The sequence below is a fragment of the Bubalus kerabau genome, chromosome 4, assembly GCF_029407905.1.
Source record: "Bubalus kerabau isolate K-KA32 ecotype Philippines breed swamp buffalo chromosome 4, PCC_UOA_SB_1v2, whole genome shotgun sequence".
NCBI lineage: Eukaryota > Metazoa > Chordata > Mammalia > Artiodactyla > Bovidae > Bubalus > Bubalus kerabau.
The window spans coordinates 1,328,979-1,347,888 of NC_073627.1; the positions used below are offsets into that span (position 1 = coordinate 1,328,979).

Here is an 18,910-nt window from a genome sequence, read left to right on the forward strand (position 1 = left end):
TATCTGAGCGGGATACCCGAGGGCAGCAGTGTCCCCACAGCGGTCTGGTCATCCTGGGAGTGTCGGCCAGGGATTGGTCTAGGGGCCGCCAGGCTGGAAAGCGAGCCTAGAGGCTGCGCAGAGAACCGGACGTCGTCATGACAACGCCACCCAGCGTAGGGAGGCGGGGAAACTCGAGTGCGGAAGTCCCCGACCCCGGCCTGCCTGGCAGGGCTGCCGAGGCCCGGGCGTCGCCATGGCAGCGTCGGGAAGGGGTGTGGCCTGCGACGGGGCGCCCCCGCCCCGCGGACCCCGCCCGGGCCTGCACCGCGGGCGGCGACCTCGACGCCCGCAAGGGTTTGAAACCGTTTTGTGGCGGTGGCGGCGGCGGCGGCGGCGGCCGGTCGGAAAGCTTGCACGTAGGGGCGCCAGTTCTGGTTTTCTCGAATCCCTTCCCGGGCCCCCACGCGCGGGTTCCCGGTGGAATTTTGTGCGGGAAGGGGTCGCCCCGGGCCAGCCGCCGTCCAGGCCCCTGGCGCGCGCCGCTGCGGTGTCGGGGCGCGGCGGCCGCGGCTCCGCGTGTGGAGAGGGGGTCCGGGCGGCGCGGGCCGGGGCTTCTGACAAAGTTGGGGGCAGGCGGGGCGGGTCAGCACGCTGGGCCCCGGCTCCCGACGGGACGGCGCCTGTGAGCAGACGTCGGCGCGCGGCCGCGGGGTCTGGGCCGGGTCGACCCCCCTCTCCCGGGGTCCCCGCGCGCCCCCCGTTCTGACCTCCCTCCCTTCTCCCCAGGTCCTCTCCGGGCGGGAGCACTCCCTCCGCATCCGGGCGGGGGTCCTGGGCGCTCTGGGAGCGGGCCCTGGGAGGCCCCCGCGCCCCCGGCCCGCAGGGCGGACCCAGGCCCGACTCCAGCGTCCCCGGGACGATTGCGGACCCTGCGCGCGGCCTGCCCGCTGATCCTTGTGGAGAAGCCGGACGCAGGGACTCCAGCCGCCCCGTGGGGGTCAGGGTGCGGCGGGGGGCGGTCCCTAGCTCCCTGGCCGCCGGCGCCGGCGTCCCTGGTCTCCGAGGCGATGCCCACAGGTCGTGGGAAGCGCGGTCAGTGCCTGGTAACTATCCAAACACCCGGAGGTGCGAGCTGGTGAAACAGGCACCTGTAAACGGGTTTCAGGTTTTGTTTAATGACCCGCCATCCACTTCAAGTACGATTTGATTGAGCAGAATTGATTTTAGGCGACTTGGAGGAGTGTGTTTATTTCGCGTGGCCTGGGGCGTGACCTGTGTGAGCGGTGTCTCTCTTTGGGGGTGTGGCCGCGTTTCCCCAGGACCTAGAATGTATGCGGCTTCCCCGTGCTTTTCTAGGACCGCTGAGCACCCTCAGAACCACATCTTAGCCCATTTCCTAGCTGTCAGCAGAGACACAGGTATAAAAAAAGACCATGAGCTAAATATATTAGAGCTATAAGCAAGAATCATCCAGTTTATTTCTTTTTATGTGATTGGTAAGCACATTCTAAGTATTTTAAATCTAACTCAAAGACATAGCTTTACTTATTTTTTAAATTCTAATAATTTAAATCTGCAATTCTAATAAGCCATACATAATAAAACTTTTTGATTAGCTGGGATTAAGTAGATATAACCTACCTGTAAGAGGTAATTCCTTAAAGGTTTGAAGCAAAAATTCTTTGATTATTTGAACCAATAACTTAATTTTGTTTTCATTTTGTTGGAGAATAAATAAGGGATAAGAAAAAGCTGAGTTTTAGCATTGACCAAATATCACTGATTCTTTATTGTGCTTTTTAAAAAGATACTTATTTGGCTGCACTGGGTCCTTGGTTGCTGCATGCGGGATCTTTAGTAGAGGCATGTGGGATCTAGTTCCCAGGCTAGGAGTGGAACCTGGGCCTCCTGCATTGGGACCTCAGCATCTTAGCCACTGGACCATCAGGGAAGTCCCTCTCTACTGTGCTTTTTAAAAAATGTATACTCCAGTATTGCGTATTATTATAGCAATTTGATTGCCTGTCTACTTTCCAAAATACTTCTTGGAGGTATTGCTGATTTATATTTGAATGGCCAACAGATATAATGAATCTGAGAGCTGATGGTTTCAGAGTTTGAATCTGAGCTTTATGCTTAATTTCATGACTAAGTGAGTCTTTTTACTGTTGAGTTTTCATTTCCTCTAACACTGAACTTTAACATCCCCTGCTTATGTCAAAGGATTGAACGAGAATTGGTGATTATAAGGAATCTTTGTTTTAGTGGTAGCTAAAGACCCTGATGCTGGGAAAGATTGAAGGCGGGAGGAGAAAGGGACGACAGAGGATGAGATGGTTGGATGTCGCATCATCGACTCAATGGACGTGAGTTTGGGTAAAATCTGGGAGTTAGTGATGGACAGGGAGGCCTGGCGTGCTGCAGTCCATGGGGTCACAAAGAGTCTGACACAACTGAGCAACTGAACTGAACTGATGGACTCTCCCAGGCATATGTTTGAGTATGTGGGCAGGGTGAACTGTTTAAGCCTGGAAGTACCCTTCAGGTCAGAGCTGTGCTTAACACTCTGGGTTTCTGTGTTTCCATTTGTTTGTTTATCCATTTGATTAATTGCTTTTCAGCTTAATGATAGTAATATAACATCTGGCAGTGGTATCTTGTTACCAGCTTTCTGTTGATACTTTCTGTTACTGATGGAGTTGTGTAAATTATGCAGCTAATTATTGTAGGAATGTAAACAAAACTAACCAGCCAAATGACCCCAGGCCAACTAACCAATCATTGTTTTTATTTAGTCACTAAGTTGTGTCTGACTCTCTGCAACCGCATGGACTGTGGCCCACTAGGCTCCTCTGTCCATGGGATTTCCCAGGCAGAAGTACTGGAGTGGGTTGCCATTTCCTCCTCCAGGGGATCTTCCTGACCCAGGGATTGAACTATGTCTTCTTGTGTCTCCTGCGTTGACAGTAGAATTCTTTACCACTGCACCACCTGGGAAGCCCTAACTAATCATTAAACATGATTAAATAAAACAAAATTTATGTTAACCAAGTCTTGAATTCAAAAATATGTTACTTTTACTGTAATGCAGAAGGTACCATGACCAGTTTTGGTTAACAGAATTAAGGGCAATAGTATTTCTATTCTAGAAGATCCATTTGGTACTTGGAACAAAAAAAAAAAAAAACAAAACCCACCACAGACATATCTTGTTTTATGGCACTTTGCTTTATTCTGCTTCATAGATACTATGTTTCTAACAAATTGAAAGTTTGTGGCAGCCCTGCCTGGAACGAGTCCACCACTCGCCAACAGCATCTGTTCTGCTCACGTCGTGTCTCTGGGTCACAGTTTGGTAATTCCCAGAACATTTGAAACCCTCCCAAAAATGATTATGAATGATGGATAGTGGTTTTTTTTATTTTGTTTTTTAGCAGTAAAGTATTTTTAAAATTAAGGTATGTACTTTTTTAGCATAATGCTGTTGAACACGCACTAGACGACAGCATAGTGTAAACATACCTTTCATATGAGGGAGCGTCCCTGGTGACTCAGATGGTAAAGTATCCACCTGCCATGCAGGAGACCTGGGGTCCATCCGTGGGTCAAGAAGATCCCCTGAAGAAGGGAATGGCAGCCTACTCCAGGTTTTGTGCCTGAAGAATCCCGTAGCCATTCCAGTCCTTCTTTTATGCACTGGGAAGCCCTGTGTTCGGGCGACTCGCCTCGCTGTGGCGTGTGCCTCGTTGCTGTGGTCTGGAACTGAGCCTGCGGTGCCTCTGAGGTCTGCCTGTGTTTGTCCCGTGGAAGTGGGATGTCCATTTCTTCAGCTTCTGTCACATGCCACGTGGTGTACTGGGCACCTACTGAGATGCGTCAGACACGGTCCCTGCCTTCTGGGAGTATCTCACAGATGGTGGGAGACGTGTGAACAGTGTGCAGTTGTGTGAAGAAAGAGTAAAAGCACGATAAACGCTGCCCCACAGCTGTGACCATGCACACTCGGATGGAGCGAAGAGTCTGGGCCACGCGGGGCAAGTCTCAGATGGGCGCTTGAGCTGCACTTCCTGACTCCAGGCAGGGGGACAGCCCGTGAGGAGGAGTGATCCTCTGGAGAGCAAGCCTGAGCGAGTGCGGACCTGCAGGGAGTGCTGGTGGTGCCAGGGCATCTGGGGGGCGGTTAGTGAGGCAGAGTGCGTGTGCATGTGTGTGTGTGGAGAGAGAGTGGTTATCCGGGGGGCGGTTAGTGAGGCAGAGAGAGTGTGTGTGTGTGTGTGTGTGTAGAGAGTGGTCATCCGTGGGTGGTTTGTTAGGCTCTGTGTGTGTGTGTGTGTTTGTGTGTGTGTGTAGGAGTGGTCATCCGTGGGGTGGTTGGTTAGGCTGTGTGTGTGTGTGTGTGTGTGTGTGTGTGTGTGTGTAGGAGTGGTCATTCGTGGGGTGGTTGGTTAGGCTCTGTGTATGTGTGTGTGTGTGTCTGTGTGTGTCTGTATGTAGGAGTGGTCATCCTTGGGGTGGTTGGTTAGGCTCTGTGTGTGTCTGAGTCTGTGTGTTTCTGTGTGTGTGTGTCTGTGTTAGGCTGTGGGGTGGTTGGTTAGGCCCTGTGTGTGTGTGTGTGTGTGTGGAGTGGTCATCCGTGGGTTGGTTGGCTGTGTGTGTGTGTCTGTGTGTGTGTGTGTCTGTGTATGCGTGTGTGTCTCTGTGTGTGTGTCTGTGTGTCTCTGTGTCAGTGTGTGTGTGTGTATCTGTGTTTGTGCATGTGTCTGTGTGAGTGTGTGTGTGTATGGGTGTCTGTGTGTGTCTCTGTGTGTCTGTGTGTCTCTGTGTCTCTGTGTGTGTGTCTGTGTTTGTGTATGTGTCTGAGTGTGTCTGTGTGTGTTTCTGTGTGTGTGTGTGTGTGTTGGTCTGTGTGTGTGTCTGTCTGTGCATGTCTGTATGTCTGTCTCTGTGTGTGTGTGTCTGTGTGAATGTGTGTGTATGTGTGTCTGTGTGTGTCTTTGTTTTTGTGTGTGTATCTTGTGTCTGTGTCTGTGTCTCTGTGTGTGTTTGTGTGTGTCTTTGTTTTTGTGTGTGTCTTGTGTCTGTGTGTGTGTCAGTGTCTGTGTGTGTCTGTGTGTGTTTGCCTGTGTCTGTCTGCGTGTCTGTGTGTCTGTGTGTTTGCCTGTGTGTCTGTGTGTGTGTGTGTCTTGTGTGTGTGTCTGTGTCTGTGTGTCTCTGTGTGTGTGTCTGTGTGTGTGTGTCTTTGTGTCTTGTGTGTGTCTGTGTCTCTTTGTGTCTGTGTGTGTGTATCTGTGTGTGTGTGTGTGTGCCTTGTGTCTGTGTCTGTGTGTGTCAGTGTCTGTGTGTGTGTCTGTGTGTGTGTGTTTGAGTGTCTGTGTGTGTCTTTGTTTTTGTGTGTGTGTCTTGTGTCTGTGTCTCTGTGTGTGTCTGTGTGTGTTTGCCTGTCTGTGTGTCTGTCTGTGTGTGTGTGTCTGTCTTGTGTCTGTGTCTGTGTGTGTGTGTTTGCCTGTCTGTGTGTCTTGTGTGTGTCTTTGTCTTTCTGTGTGTCTGTGTGTGTGTCTCTCTGTGTGTGTCTGTGTGTGTTTGCCTGTCTGTGTGTCTGTCTTGTGTGTGTGTCTGTGTCTGTGTGTCTTGTGTGTGTCTGTGTCTGTGTGTCTCTGTGTGTCTCTGTGTGTGTCTGTGTGTGTGTGTGTCTGCCTGCCTGTCTGTGGAGGGACGGGCTCGGAAGGCACCGCACTGGGCCGCCTGACTGGGCCTCCTGACTGGGTCTGGGCCCAGCAGCCGCCCGCGCCCTGGAGGCTGGGGGTGAGGGGCTGAGCTCCGGGCGCAGGACTGAGGGGGAAGCGGGAGGGCGTCCTCGGGACGTGGCAGTGAGGCGGGCACAGGCGGGTTTGGAGGTGTTTCTGGGTCCTGGGAGGAAGTCGAGGCCACAGAGCGAGGAGGTCGTCGGCAGGGGAGGGAGAGGACGGTGGGCGACAGTCAGGGCGCCGCGCAGCCGGCACACATCTCGGGAAGATGAGCTGGGAGGCTGCGGAGGAGCCTCTGCCCGTCGCCCCGACTCTTCCGCTGACGCGGGAGGTGGGCCCTGGAGTGGAAAGTGAGGCGAGGCCGCAGCGGCCTGGTCCGGCTTCCGCGCTGCCCCAGAGCAGGAATGGTGAGGGACCCCCAGCCGAGCCTCGGTCACGGGGGCAGGGCGGCTGGGGGCCCGAGGGGCGCCTCACGAGGGGCTTTGGGGTGCGGCTGGAAGAGCTGCCGGGGGGAGCCGCGTGCTGGTCCCAGCGAGGGGAGCCTGGCTCACCTCCGGCAGGACCGGCTGCGTGCAGAGCCCCTGTGCGGAGGGCCCGACCCTGCCGTGGAGGCGGCCACGGGAGGCGGGGCGGAGAGGCACAGCAGGGCTTTTCTCCAAACGTGTCATTTGCAGATTTGAATAAATGTCGTTTGAACAAATGACAAATGGGGACCGTGTAGCACGTAGAGACAGTACCCAGGCATTTCAGAACTTAGAGGAACATGTGGACCCTTAAGTAGATTTTTAACTTAAGGAGTCTTGTCAAAACCTATGTTTCTGGTTTTGGGGGTTCACCCCTTTATAATCAGTGCTTTTCCTGTTTATTAGGAAGAAACCCAAGGACCAGTATTTTAAATTTTTTGATGGGAGGACTGTATGGATCACAATAAACTGGGAAATTCTGAAAGAGATGGGAATACCAGACCACCTGACTTGCCTCTTGAGAAATCTGTATGCAGGTCAGGAAGCAACAGTTATAACTGGACATGTAACAACAGACTGGTTCCAAATAGGAAAAGGAGTACGTCAAGGTTGTATATTATCACCCTGCTTATTTAACTTATATGCAGAGTACATCATGAGAAACGCTGGACTGGAAGAAACACAAGCTGGAATCAAGATTGCCGCGAGAAATATCAAGAACCTCAGATATGCAGATAACACCACCCTTATGGCAGAAGGTGAAGAGGAACTAAAAAGCCTCTTGATGAATGTGAAAGAGGAGAGTGAACAAGTTGGCTTAAAGCTCAACATTCAGAAAACGAAGATCATGGCATCCGGTTCCATCACCTCATGGCAAATAGATGGGGAAACAGTGGAAACAGTGTCAGACTTTATTTTTTTGGGCTCCAAAATCACTGCAGATGGTGACTGCAGCCATGAAATTAAAAGACGCTACTCCTTGGAAGGAAAGCTTTGTCCAACCTAGATAAGCATCTTGAAAAGTGGAGACATTACTTTGTCAACAAAGGTCCGTCTAGTCAAGGCTATGGTTTTTCCAGTGGTCATGTATGGATGTGAGTTGGACTGTGAAGAAAGCTGAGCACCAAAGAATTGATGCTTTTGAACTGTGGTGTTGGAGAAGACTCTTGAGAGTCCCTTGGACTGCAAGGAGATCCAACCAGTCCATTCTGAAGGAGATCAGCCCTGGGATTTCTTTGGGAGGAATGATGCTGAAGCTGAAACTCCAGTACTTTGGCCACCTCATGCTAAGAGTTGACTCTTTGGAAAATACTCTGATGCTGGGAGGGATTGGGGGCAGGAGGAGAAGGGGACGACAGAGGATGAGATGGCTGGATGGCATCACTGACTCGATGGACGTGAGTCTGAGTGAACTCCGGGAGTTGGTGATGGACATGGAGGCCTGGTGTGCTGTGATTCATGGGGTTGCAGAGAGTCAGACACGACTGAGCAACTGAACTGAACTGAAACATTGTACATTTTTGGACATTAAAAATCACTTTTTTGGTATACAGTTTGATTAATTTTTACACATACATAGAATAGGTTCTTATAACCTGCACAGACAGCATGTAGAACAATTCCAGGACCTGTGTGATTTCCTCCCCCCGCCCCATCCTGTTGCTAACCCAGTGAGTGAGCCTGTGTGCCTGTACTTTTTCTTTGTGCCTGGAGTTTCTGCATGGTTGTATAGTATGTGGCCTTTTGAGAACGGCTTCTCTGACTTAGGCTGACGCACTTGCGGTTCGCCCATGTTGTCGGGTGTATCAGCACTTCTTTCCTTGCTTTTCATTGTGTGGATGAACCACAGTTGGTTTATCCGTTTCCAAGGGGAGGGATACCTAGTTGGATTCCAGTGTTTGGAATTGGTTACAAAAGAAAAAAAAAGTGGTTACAGAAGAAAAAAGCTGTTATAAACAGTATATTCAGGTTTCTGTGTGAATATAGATTTCGTTTCATTTGGATAAATGCCTAAGACTAGGATTTTTGAGTCCTATGCTAAGTGTGTGCTTAACTGGCTAAGAAATGTCTGTTTTCCAGAGTGGTTGCATCATTTTGTATTCCTACCAGCAATGTGTGAATCTTCCTGTTGTTCTGTTCCTGTTGTTCTGTTCTGTTTTTCTGTTGTTCTGTTCCTGTTGTTGTTGTTCTGTTCCTGTTTTTCTGTTGTTGTTCTGTTCCTGTTGTTCTGTTGTTCTGTTCCTGTTGTTCTGTTGTTGTTCTGTTGTTCCGTTCCTGTTTTTCTGTTGTTCTGTTCTTCTGTGCCCTTACCGGGTTTGGTATTGTTTGCATTTCTAAGTTTAGCTGTCCTCATAGGTGGGTAGTGATGTCTCAATGTGCTTCTCATAAGCATCTGTCTACTGATTAGTGATGTAAAGCATCTTCTTCACCTTCTTACGTGTCAGCTGTACATCTTCTTTTGTAAAGGAACTAATTTTTTTGCTGATTACTTTTATTGGGTTGTTTGTTTACTTGTGGTTTAGTTTTAAAAGTTCTTTATGTATTCTTGATATAGGTCCTTTCTGAGATATATGCAGTGTTTCTTCCCAGTCTGTAACTTATCTTTTCAGCTCCTGGCAGAGTTCTTTGCAGAACAGAAGTTTTTTTTTTTATTTTTATAAAGTCCAATATATCAATTTTTTCTTTTATGGATAGTGCTTTTAATGTTGTATCTGAGAAATCCTTGACTAACTTCAAGTCATGAAGATTTTTTTCCTGTTTTATTGTTTTATAGTTTTACATTTTACACTTAGGTCTATGATTTATTTTGAGTTAATTTTCAGTTCAGTCACTCAGTCATGTCCAACTCTTTGTGACCCCATAGACTGCAGCACACCAGGCCTCCCTGGTCATCACCAACTCCTGGAGTTTATTCAAACTCATGTCCATTGAGTTGGTGATGCCATCCAACCATCTCATTCTCTGTCGTCCCCTTCTCCCCCCGCCCTCAATCTTTCCCAGCATCAAGGTCTTTTCTAATGAGTCAGTTCTTTGTATCAGGTGGCCAAAGTATTGGAGTTTCAGCTTCAGCATCAGTCCTTCCAATGAATATTCAGGACTGATTTCCTTTAGGATGGACTGGTTGGATCTCCTTGCAGTCCAGGGGACTCTTAAGAGTCTTCTTCAACACCACAGTTCAAATGCCTCAGTTCTTCGGTGCTCAGCTTTCTTTGTAGCCCAAAACTCACATCCATACATGACTACTGGAAAAACCATAGCTTTGACTAGATGGACCTTTGTTGGCAAAATAATGTCTCTGCTTTTTAATAAGCTGTCTAGGTTTGTAGTCAATGGCACCCCACTCCAGTACTCTTGCCTGGAAAATCCCATGGATGGAGGAGCCTGGAAGGCTGCAGTCCATGGGGTCGCTGAGGGTCGAACACGACTGAGCGACTTCGCTTTCACGTTTCACTTCCATGCATTGGAGAAGGAAATGGCAACCCCCTCCAGTGTTCTTGCCTGGAGAGTCCCAGGGACGGGGAGCCTGGTGGGCTGCTGTCTATGGGGTCGCACAGAGTCGGACACGACTGAAGTGACTCAGCAGCAGCAGGTTTGTAGTGTTTATAGTGTTTCTTAAAATCAGGTAAAGTGAGTCTTCCAAACTTATTCTTCTTTTTCAGAATTATTTCTGCTATTCTAATTCCTTTAACTTTCCATGTAAATTTTCGAGTCAGCTTGTGTATATCTGTAAGGAATACTGCTGGGAATTTTAGTGGAACTGCATTATATCTGTAGATCAATTTGAGGGTGTTCAATACTAATGAATTTTATTTGATCTCTTCCAACAGTTATGTAGTTTTCAGCATAAAGACTTTTTAATTTTAAATATTTTACAGGCTGAATTATGGAAATGGGAAGTGAAGAAGAAAAATGGGAGAAGCTGGATGCAGAATTTGATCACTTTGTGGTAGATATGAAGCCTTTCGTTCTAAAATTACCCCATAGGTCAGGTAAGATTATGTTTGAAAATTAGGTTCTTAGCATTAATTTTTTTCTTTGTATTATTTAGCCAAACCAGTGAACTTCCAATATGGAAAGAAAACTGAATTTGTTTAATAACAATTTTCATCTTATAAAGGATTGTTTACTCTGAGCTGTTCGAGGGAACATGGAAATTCAGTGATGATGATGTTGTATTAAACCATGGCAAGGTCTTAAGATGTTACCCGTCCATGTCAGGAGCTTAAAGTGCATGAATCTTTCAAGTTAGCTGAATGGTTTTTTGCTGAGATGTTTTCCTCCTCCCATGGAAATGGTTCCTTTCAGGAGCTTACTGTCCACCTGTCTCTGACCCTTTTGTTTATTAAAGCAGAAAGTAGTGTTTATCTTCCCTGCTTACTGGTTGACTGAATAAAATCAAGTGTGAATGGGTTTTTCTTGCTGTCTTGTTTGCAGTTCCTAACCTGTTACCCTTTGAGAGTTTTTGTCTCAAGTCAGAGATTTTCAGATAATGTAAGGTTTATCAGAGAGCAGTCAAGGAGACTGTGAGGAGCTTGAAAGCTTCTCTAAGTGGCGGCAGCCGTAAGGCTGGCTGTAAAAGTAAATCTGTTTTTGGAGCTTTTGAGTGGAGGGTTAGGAGTGGGGACAAGAAACTGGCGTTTACCCGAGTTTTGTGCAGGTTCCCTCTAACTCTGAGATACCTAGTGAACGTTACGTTCAGCAAGAGGAGCACGTCAGCGCAGCTCTTCACCCCGGGGAGGGGGGAGGGGGCGGCAGTGCTTGCGTCTCACGCCCTGCGGCATCCGCCGTGCGGGCAGGGCCTGCAGCCCGCTGAGCCCAGGGGTTGGCTCGGTCTTCCCTTCACGTCTTCCTCTGGCCTCTTCTCTTGCTTTTTTGGATGGTAACCTCGTTTTTCTTCCTCTGCTGTTCTTAAAATGAGTATTTCCTGTCCCCTGGCTCATTCACAGTTAGTTGAATTAGTATTTAATGGTATTTCTACCTGGTGGTCTCTTCTGATATTCACTGTGTTATTTCCTTCTTGTGTTAGACGTGCTGATTAGGATAAATGTATATTAAAATCTCTCATTATAAATGTACTTCAAGTCAAACTATGTTCATATTTCATCTTTTAAAAAGGGATTTGGGGCATCTAGAATGGGATTAATTGTAATCTTTGGTTTGTGACTCATTGTGGATATTGGTACATCCCTGGTGCTTTTTTATGCCATTAATTCATAATGAAAGCTCAGAAACTCACATCCCTGTCAGGACCTGACCATTCATCTAACTTCAATCTCATTATAGCTAAATTCTACTTCATTTCCCCCCATTATTTTAAGTAATGAATTTCTTCATTAGCCAAATGGTTCTACTAAGCTCTGTTCATTTGAATATTGTATGTTAATAGATTTTAGTTCGCTCCAGGACATATAGAAATGCAGAGTTTGAAAAGCCGTTTGCTTAAGCTGCTCAGTTTTACCTGCTGTTTTCTTTTTGCACAAAGTGCACCTGATATTGGGGCTTCCCTGGTAGCTTGGCTGGTAAAGAATCAACCTGCAGCGCAGAAGACGCCGTTTCAGTTCCTGGGTCGGGAAGATCCGCTGGAGAAGGGAAGGGCTGCCCACTCCAGTCTTCGGGGTTGCAAAGAGTCGTACATGACGGGGCCACTTTCACTTTCACACCCAGTGTTTCGAGAAGTTTGTTTTGTGATTATATAATTTTCTAAACTAAAAATACAAAGTTCTTTAGAGACTACTCTTATACCTGGAATGATAAATCCAGCATGAGCAAAGTGGTAAATCAATCCCAGGGATTTTTGTAGGTAAAACAATAAGCGAATATGACCTTTAGAGACTAAGAGATTAAAGCAGATTTATGATTTGTGTTAGATATATAATCCTTAAATTGAGTTAGACAGAAAAGATTAATGTTGAAATAGACTTGGTGAGCCCTGAAAACAATTCTGTGTCATGGTGAGATGAGGCAATCAATAGGCCATTTTATGTGGATTAAACTGTGGTACATTTTTAAGGTAGTTTTTAAAAGGATAATTATTTTTCAAAATTATATGTAAATACAGTAACCCTCAAATATTTTTAGAGAGGTTAAAAGAAAACCCTGAATAAATCATCCACAAATCCCTGAAAATCATCAGCTTTAATAAATAAAACATTTGTGATTCAATTATAGATTGAGTTTAAAATGCTTAAGTTTGCATTTTCTCTCTCGTGGTTTTATAATTAAAATTACAGAAAGATTTTTCAACACAACTAAAATTATTTTAGAGATGATTTTACTGCAACACTTTTGTCTCAGAGATTTATCTGATGGTAATCCTGGGACTCTAATCGACTGATAAAGGTCAACTAGCCCAGGGGAGGCGGACTGCAGCCCCTTTCCACATCCCGCCTGCGGCCTTTTCTGTGAAGATTGATTAGAAAACAGCGTGACCCCTGGTGGATGCGTGGTGCAGGCGATTCCTTGCAAACTTGAGACTGTGTGTGGAAGATCACCTGGGCCTGCAAAACTGAAATGTTCGCTGTCTGGTGCTTTACAGAAAAGATCTGCTAGCCCCTGCACTAGACTAGAGCAGATGTTTTATGGGTCTGTAAGGGAATGTTGTGTTTTCTGAGAAATGCAGCCTAACAGCCCCTGTGTGTGTCTAGAACGGCAGCGGTGCGCACTCTGGATCAGAAAGCTATGTGAGCCTTCAGGCACCGGCACCGGCATCCCGGGCAGGAAGAACCGCAACTTGTACGCCAAGCTCCTGCTGCACATGCTCCGGCGCGGGGTGCTGGAGGGCCCGTTCACGCAGCGCCCGGAGCCAGGGACCCTCAGAGCCCTGCCTTCCTACATGGTAGGTGTGTGTGTGCCAAGCGCCTTACTGCCCATGCCCAGACGGGGGCGCTCGAGGGCCCTGCTTCCTACATGGTAGGTGTGAACGCCAAGCGCCTTACTGCCCATGCCCAGGCGGGGGCGCCCGAGGGCCCGGTCACAAGGACCCTAGGGTCCTTTGTTAAGTCACAAGTCCTAGATAGGTGTTAGCTAAAACAATTTTTTTGCTCCCTGATTCAGTTTTTTCCACCTTGAATGGAAATTAGAGATTGGGCTCTAAGGGGACTATACTTAATTGATTTAGTCACCACAGTATTCTGCAATATTTCTTTAAAAATTAAAATTAATTTTCAAGCCTTCATTTCCCACTAATTGTCACTGGATTACACTAAATGTATAGATGTCAGTAAATTCTAGCTTCTGAAGCTTTCTGGATGTTAACATGAATTTGACCAAAGTTCAGAATATGAATTATGAATGAATATGAATTAAGAATGTGAATGTGAGGGAAGCCTGGTGCGCTGCAGTACATGGGGTCTCAAAGTCAGACACAGCTTAGCCACTGAACAGCAAATATGTTTTTTTTTTTTTTGCAGATATGTTTTACTTAATGTATATGAGAGGTTGGATTGAATGACGTCTAATGCTTTTTATAATCTAATAAAGTGGCAATAATAAGTTAGAGTTTAGCAGTGACTTTCTGTGCTTGATTTCATTATCGGAAGTCAGCTTTGTCGCAGAGGCAGCTGTCCTTGTGCTTGGCTGAGTATTCACTGTCCTGGGCCTCATAACCTTGAAATAGGTCTTGGTTTATGTGGTGTTTGGGTACTTGAGAAATCTGTAGGTGTTGGTGGTTGCTGATAGATATATATTTATTAAAACATAAAAAACCCTGCAGAAGTTTTGTGTAGTATATTCTAAGATTTGACTCTATTTTATCAGTTAAACCAAAGTTCAGTCAAGAGACATGCTGCACACTAGATAATAATCTCTGTTATTCGTGGTAGAGTGCCAGACTTTCTGATGAGATTCTGCTTTATAAGTTAAACTATGGCCATGCATTTTCTTAAGATCAGTAGTCTTCGGGGTAGTAGTTACTTGACTTCACAATTGATTAAGCATTGAAGTGACTTCCTCAATTAAAAAGGAACAGCTGTGCTTGTTTGACTTGGGATAGGGGGTCGTGTGTCACCCTTCCTAGAGAACAGCCCCTGGAGAATTTTTTGAGTAGGATTGGGAGGATTACAGTTAATGCAAACTTTATATGCAGAGTTTTCTTCAGAAATGTGTCATGAAGCCTGTCTCCCATGAGGAGAAATAAATGGGCTGGTGTCTTTCTTCTTAATGACCGAAGATAGAACGTTTTCTGAAACATATTCAGATGTTGAAATACAAGTGTACTGTATCATGTTTTCCCATTCACACTCATTGTATGGGACCATAGGAAAGGGCTTTAGTTTATACATAAAAATAATAACATAAAAGCCTAGAGACCTGTCTTGGATTTTTCAGCTAGGTCATGGCATGGCCAGAACTAAATTCTAGGTCTTCAACTCTGTTATTACTAATGATGAAGAGGTTTCTAATTTTTTTCTGATTTTTATTGATTTTGGTTTCTTTGCCTACTGATTTGTGTGTGTGTGTGTGTGTGTGCGTGCACACAGAGTAATGATCACAGAAAGAGAGCACAAAAAAGACCTTTTCATTGTCTTTTCAGAAAGCTAATATTCCTTTTGTAATATAAATCATTATTATCATATGTGTCTGCCATATAATTTTATGGTTTATCAAATTTAAACATGACATAACTAAAATGTGAGCCATTCATTTTTATGTGTTTCAATATTTCATTGAATGATGCATTTTTATATAATTAAACTTGAGTATTTGAAAGGTTGTTATCAAACTTGAAACTTGATGGAAATCTTAACTGATCATTTCATTATATAGTACATTTTGAAAGAATAATTTTTCTAATTTTTAAAAATCAGTCCATCTATTTTGATGAACCAAATCCAGCACAAGCAAAAGGGTCCAGCGCGGATGGATTGCCGGACTGGGTGGTGGGTGAGCTGGGGAGCAGCGAGCGCAGATTCAGTGAATCCCGGGAGCTTTCCTCTGGAGAAGATCACTCTTTGGTGCAGTCGCCGACCGCCGTCTACAGGTACGCCCAAGCCTGGGAGTCCACGCGTATTTCATCATTTAGCTTGTCTTTGGTACTGGTTAATACAGTCCATATTTCCTTTTTTTTTTAAATGGTAAATAGTTGGTTTACTTTATGTTTTTGCTGAAGTTGAGGGCTATGAAGGAATGTCATGTAGGTAAAATGACAATGTTGCTTTTCTGTTGATTGTATATTGAAGATTATATTACATTTTTAAGTGATTTTTGAATATCTATTAAATATTTATATCTCTTCCCATTGCTTGGGAAATGGTGACTGAAAGTCCGTAAGTAACATAGTTCTCTGTTTTCCTCTGGGACAAGCATGAACTGAGAATATTTCAGTGACTTCAACAAAATACAACATCTTCCATATCCATCTTGAAGCTTATGCTTGAATTTCTTTCCTCTCCCCTCACCAAACAATATTTGTTTTGATTTAATAGAATAATGAATGCAAACATAAACCCCATTAAACTGTGCTTTCTTACTAGATATAAGCTTAATGCGATTTTTAGTACAAATAAAAGTGAATTTCTGAATTTTAAGTACACGATAAAACAATTATTGTTGTAGTATAACTTTTGGCCTTCAGGAGGAATAGATTTAAATTGGACTTGAATCACATTTTGAGTTTGGCGTTTGGCACTGTTCCCTGAGATGCTGGCGTACTGGACGGCGTCAGCTGACGTGTGTCGTGCTTCATACTTCACTCCTCACCATTCATTCCCTTAGTAATCTTAATTTTTGGAATTTGATTAGGTTAACAATGTAATATTTCTTTTCTACTATTAATTTTTTTTTGCTTTATTCCTTAAAGGGTACAGAACTCTCACTAGTAATTTGAAACATCTTCATAGTTGATGTAGTCTGGTTATGTTTTTCAGACTTCACATATTATGGTGGAAAAGAACAGATAAACGTAAACCAAGAGATCCAGTCCCTGTGAAGTTTTTTTAATTAGAAAGGGGAAATAAGTTAATATGGAGAGGCAGAGCAGCAAGAGGCGATATAACTAGGACACATGTCAGAAGCGTAAAAGGAAGGAGCAGATGAGCCCTTGGCAGATGCTTTCCTGGGAAGCCTAGGGTTCAGGACAGGAGGTGCACTTGGGGCTTCCCGGGAATCCAGGTGAATGGGACTTTTCTCTCTCAGAATAGAGGATCAAGTTGGAGGAAATATGGTGATAATATTCTTCAAATATTACTCAGTAACTTTTCTGGGCGATGAACCCATAGTAAAATCTCTACGGTTTTAACAAGTAACATTTCTCTTTGTTGCTCACTTATAATAAAATAACATTTCAATGAAAATTACTTGAGTGTGAGGCTTTAGTTATTGGTTATACAATAAGTAATTAATGGAAACAGCAGACAATCCTCCATTTGTACTCAGCCCTTCAGAGGAGCCTCACTGACAGCCCAGGTCTGTGTGGGGGCCTTGTTAGTGCACGCGTGCTCTGTGCGTCTCTGCTGCGCTCACAAGTGCAGAGGCGCTCCCCTGTCCTCCGGCTGGATCCGCAGCTTCACAGTGCAGGGACTGTGTTTCTGTTTGCAAGTTCCCAGTGCCCTGGGCAGGCACTGAGGGCACGTGCCCGAGTCTTAGCCTTTGGTGAGTGCATGCAGGAGCCTGGGAGTGGGTAGTTAGGCCACACGTTGAATTTCACCTGTGCAAAGCGTCTTTCAGACAGATATGTTGGGGCAGAGAGAATAGCCCATGAGGATATATTTTAAAAATTATTTAGAAAAACTTGAAGGAGGGATAAATTTTAGAAGTTAAGAGATGTATGGATATAGGCTAGAGATGCCTGTTTGTTTCCTAGCCTTCTTATCTTATTTCTGATGAAGTTGTTAAAGAAAATGAAGGAACTGGAAAAGACAATTGTCTTTCTAGTCAAGCGTTAGAATTTCACTAAGGCTAAGGCCAAATACAGAGAAGGCAATGGCACCCCACTCCAGTACTCTTGCCTGGAAAATCCCATGGATGGAGGAGCCCGGTAGGCTGCAGTCCATAGGGTCGCGAAGAGTTGGACACGACTGAGCGACTTCGCTTTCACTTTTCACTTCCATGCATTGGAGAAGGAAATGGCAACCCACTCCAGTGTTCTTGCCTGGAGAATGCCAGGGACGGGGGAGCCTGGTGGGCTGCCGTCTATGGGGTCACACAGAGTCGGACACAACTGAAGTGACTTAGCAGCAGCAGCAGCAGCAGCAGCAAGGCCAAATAACGGTATCTTTCCTTACATGCTTTTAACTCAATCTGTTTACAATTTTTAATTTGCATGTATATTACTTAATAGATATTTGTAATTTTACATACATAAAGGCACTTAAAAATAAAACTAACTTTTACTTTACCTAAAGGCTGTACACTTAATTTAAGGCCAAATACATAATGTGTTTGATCAGCTCATAAGCAGTGGTAGAATCTACTGATGGTCTGTCTTCATATTTCTTTTCTAGAGTTGATCCTTTGCTCTGAGTGGTCATACTGTGCTAATGAAAAAGTTAGAATCTGTTCATGTTGACCTAATACATCTCATCAGTTCTGCATGAAATTGTTTTAAAAAGTTTATGAGGCTTATAATATGTGACACATGTATGTTTTTATAGTGAATAATTTATTGTTACTTAGAACTGAAGTTTAATGCTGCCTCATAAATATTACAACCACTTCAACTTGTCCTTTGAAAAACCTCTTTAATCTTAAAAGATTTTCCCCCTTAGTGTTTCTTTTTTGATCACTTTATAAACTCCTGCTTTCTTCGGCCTTTTTGTATGTGGCGTGTTTCTCATGGCACTTTAGATTATGCTGTTTGTGTCCTGGCCTTTCCATATCATTAAAGGCGCAGAGGCCTTCTGAAGCCTCTCTGCCAGGACTCCTGTTCAGTAGAGGTGGGGCCTCTCCGCGCCTTTATTCTCCTGCACTGCGTGTCGCGTGGCCGCGTCCAAGGCACGTTAGACGTGTAGTGAGGTTGGGTGCCATCAGGCTGATTCTCATGCTTTTCTCCTCAAATACGCACTGCACGCTAGTAACCCGAGCATTTCACTTCAGTTTCAATGTGTGACTAGTCCTGTCCTGGCTTGATCCTTTGCTTTCCTTTTTCATAGTTCTTGGTTTAAGATTATGTTGTTACCCTTAGTTTATTTTAGAAAAACCACTTTCCAAATTGCATTGCCATATTATTAGAGATCTTTTATTATATTTTTATATCAAACATCTGATTCTTTTATTGACAGTGAAATATCTGGGTTATATTTGAGTTTGGAGCACGATTTTACACAATGCCACTAGTGGACTGGAGACTTGGATCTCTCCCCTGTACAGGCTGGGCCATTTCATTTAGCTGGACAGCTGTGAGTTACAGCCATGTAAATTACTTCCTGGTCATCTTTCAGGCGCTTAGCACTGAGTGGCGGTTAAGGCCCTCATTGTCTTTGTGGCGCATGGATCTTCAGGCGGCCCCACCATCCTGCTCTGGGTGGTGACAGCCTTGTACTGTCCCTTCCCCTTGAGTGTGGGCCGGACCTGTGAGTGGCGTCTCACCAGTAGAATATGGCCGAGGGGACGGGCTGAGTGAGTGCCTGGCGGTGTTGGAGACTGCCCTGCGTGCAGACCCGCTCTAGGGGCCTGCTGTCTCCCTTGCTGCTGAGGAGCGTGCTGCCCTGAGTCTGTGGCCAGAAGGAGGTGAAGCTACTGACAGCCGTGACCGCAGGCAAGGTGGGTTCCTCCGTCCAGGCGGGG

General features: G+C 45.4%; 1 protein-coding gene across 7 annotated transcripts in view; it reads left to right on the forward strand.

Moving 5' to 3' along the window:
- Nucleotides 1-268: 268 nt before the first annotated feature.
- CEP112 (centrosomal protein 112) overlaps nucleotides 269-18,910 on the forward strand; it is a 324,857-nt gene continuing 306,215 nt past the window's right edge. For 6 of the 7 annotated variants that reach the window (XM_055574950.1, XM_055574952.1, XM_055574955.1 and 3 more), the window contains exons 1-4: nucleotides 269-398; nucleotides 10,066-10,179; nucleotides 12,835-13,025; nucleotides 14,995-15,167. In XM_055574950.1, coding sequence (XP_055430925.1) covers nucleotides 10,074-10,179; nucleotides 12,835-13,025; nucleotides 14,995-15,167 — 470 coding nt within the window. In that variant the 5' untranslated portion in view covers nucleotides 269-398; nucleotides 10,066-10,073. Of the gene's footprint in view, nucleotides 399-424; nucleotides 1,086-10,065; nucleotides 10,180-12,834; nucleotides 13,026-14,994; nucleotides 15,168-18,910 lie in introns of those variants that run through there. The other variant, XM_055574951.1, reaches the window with a different exon arrangement.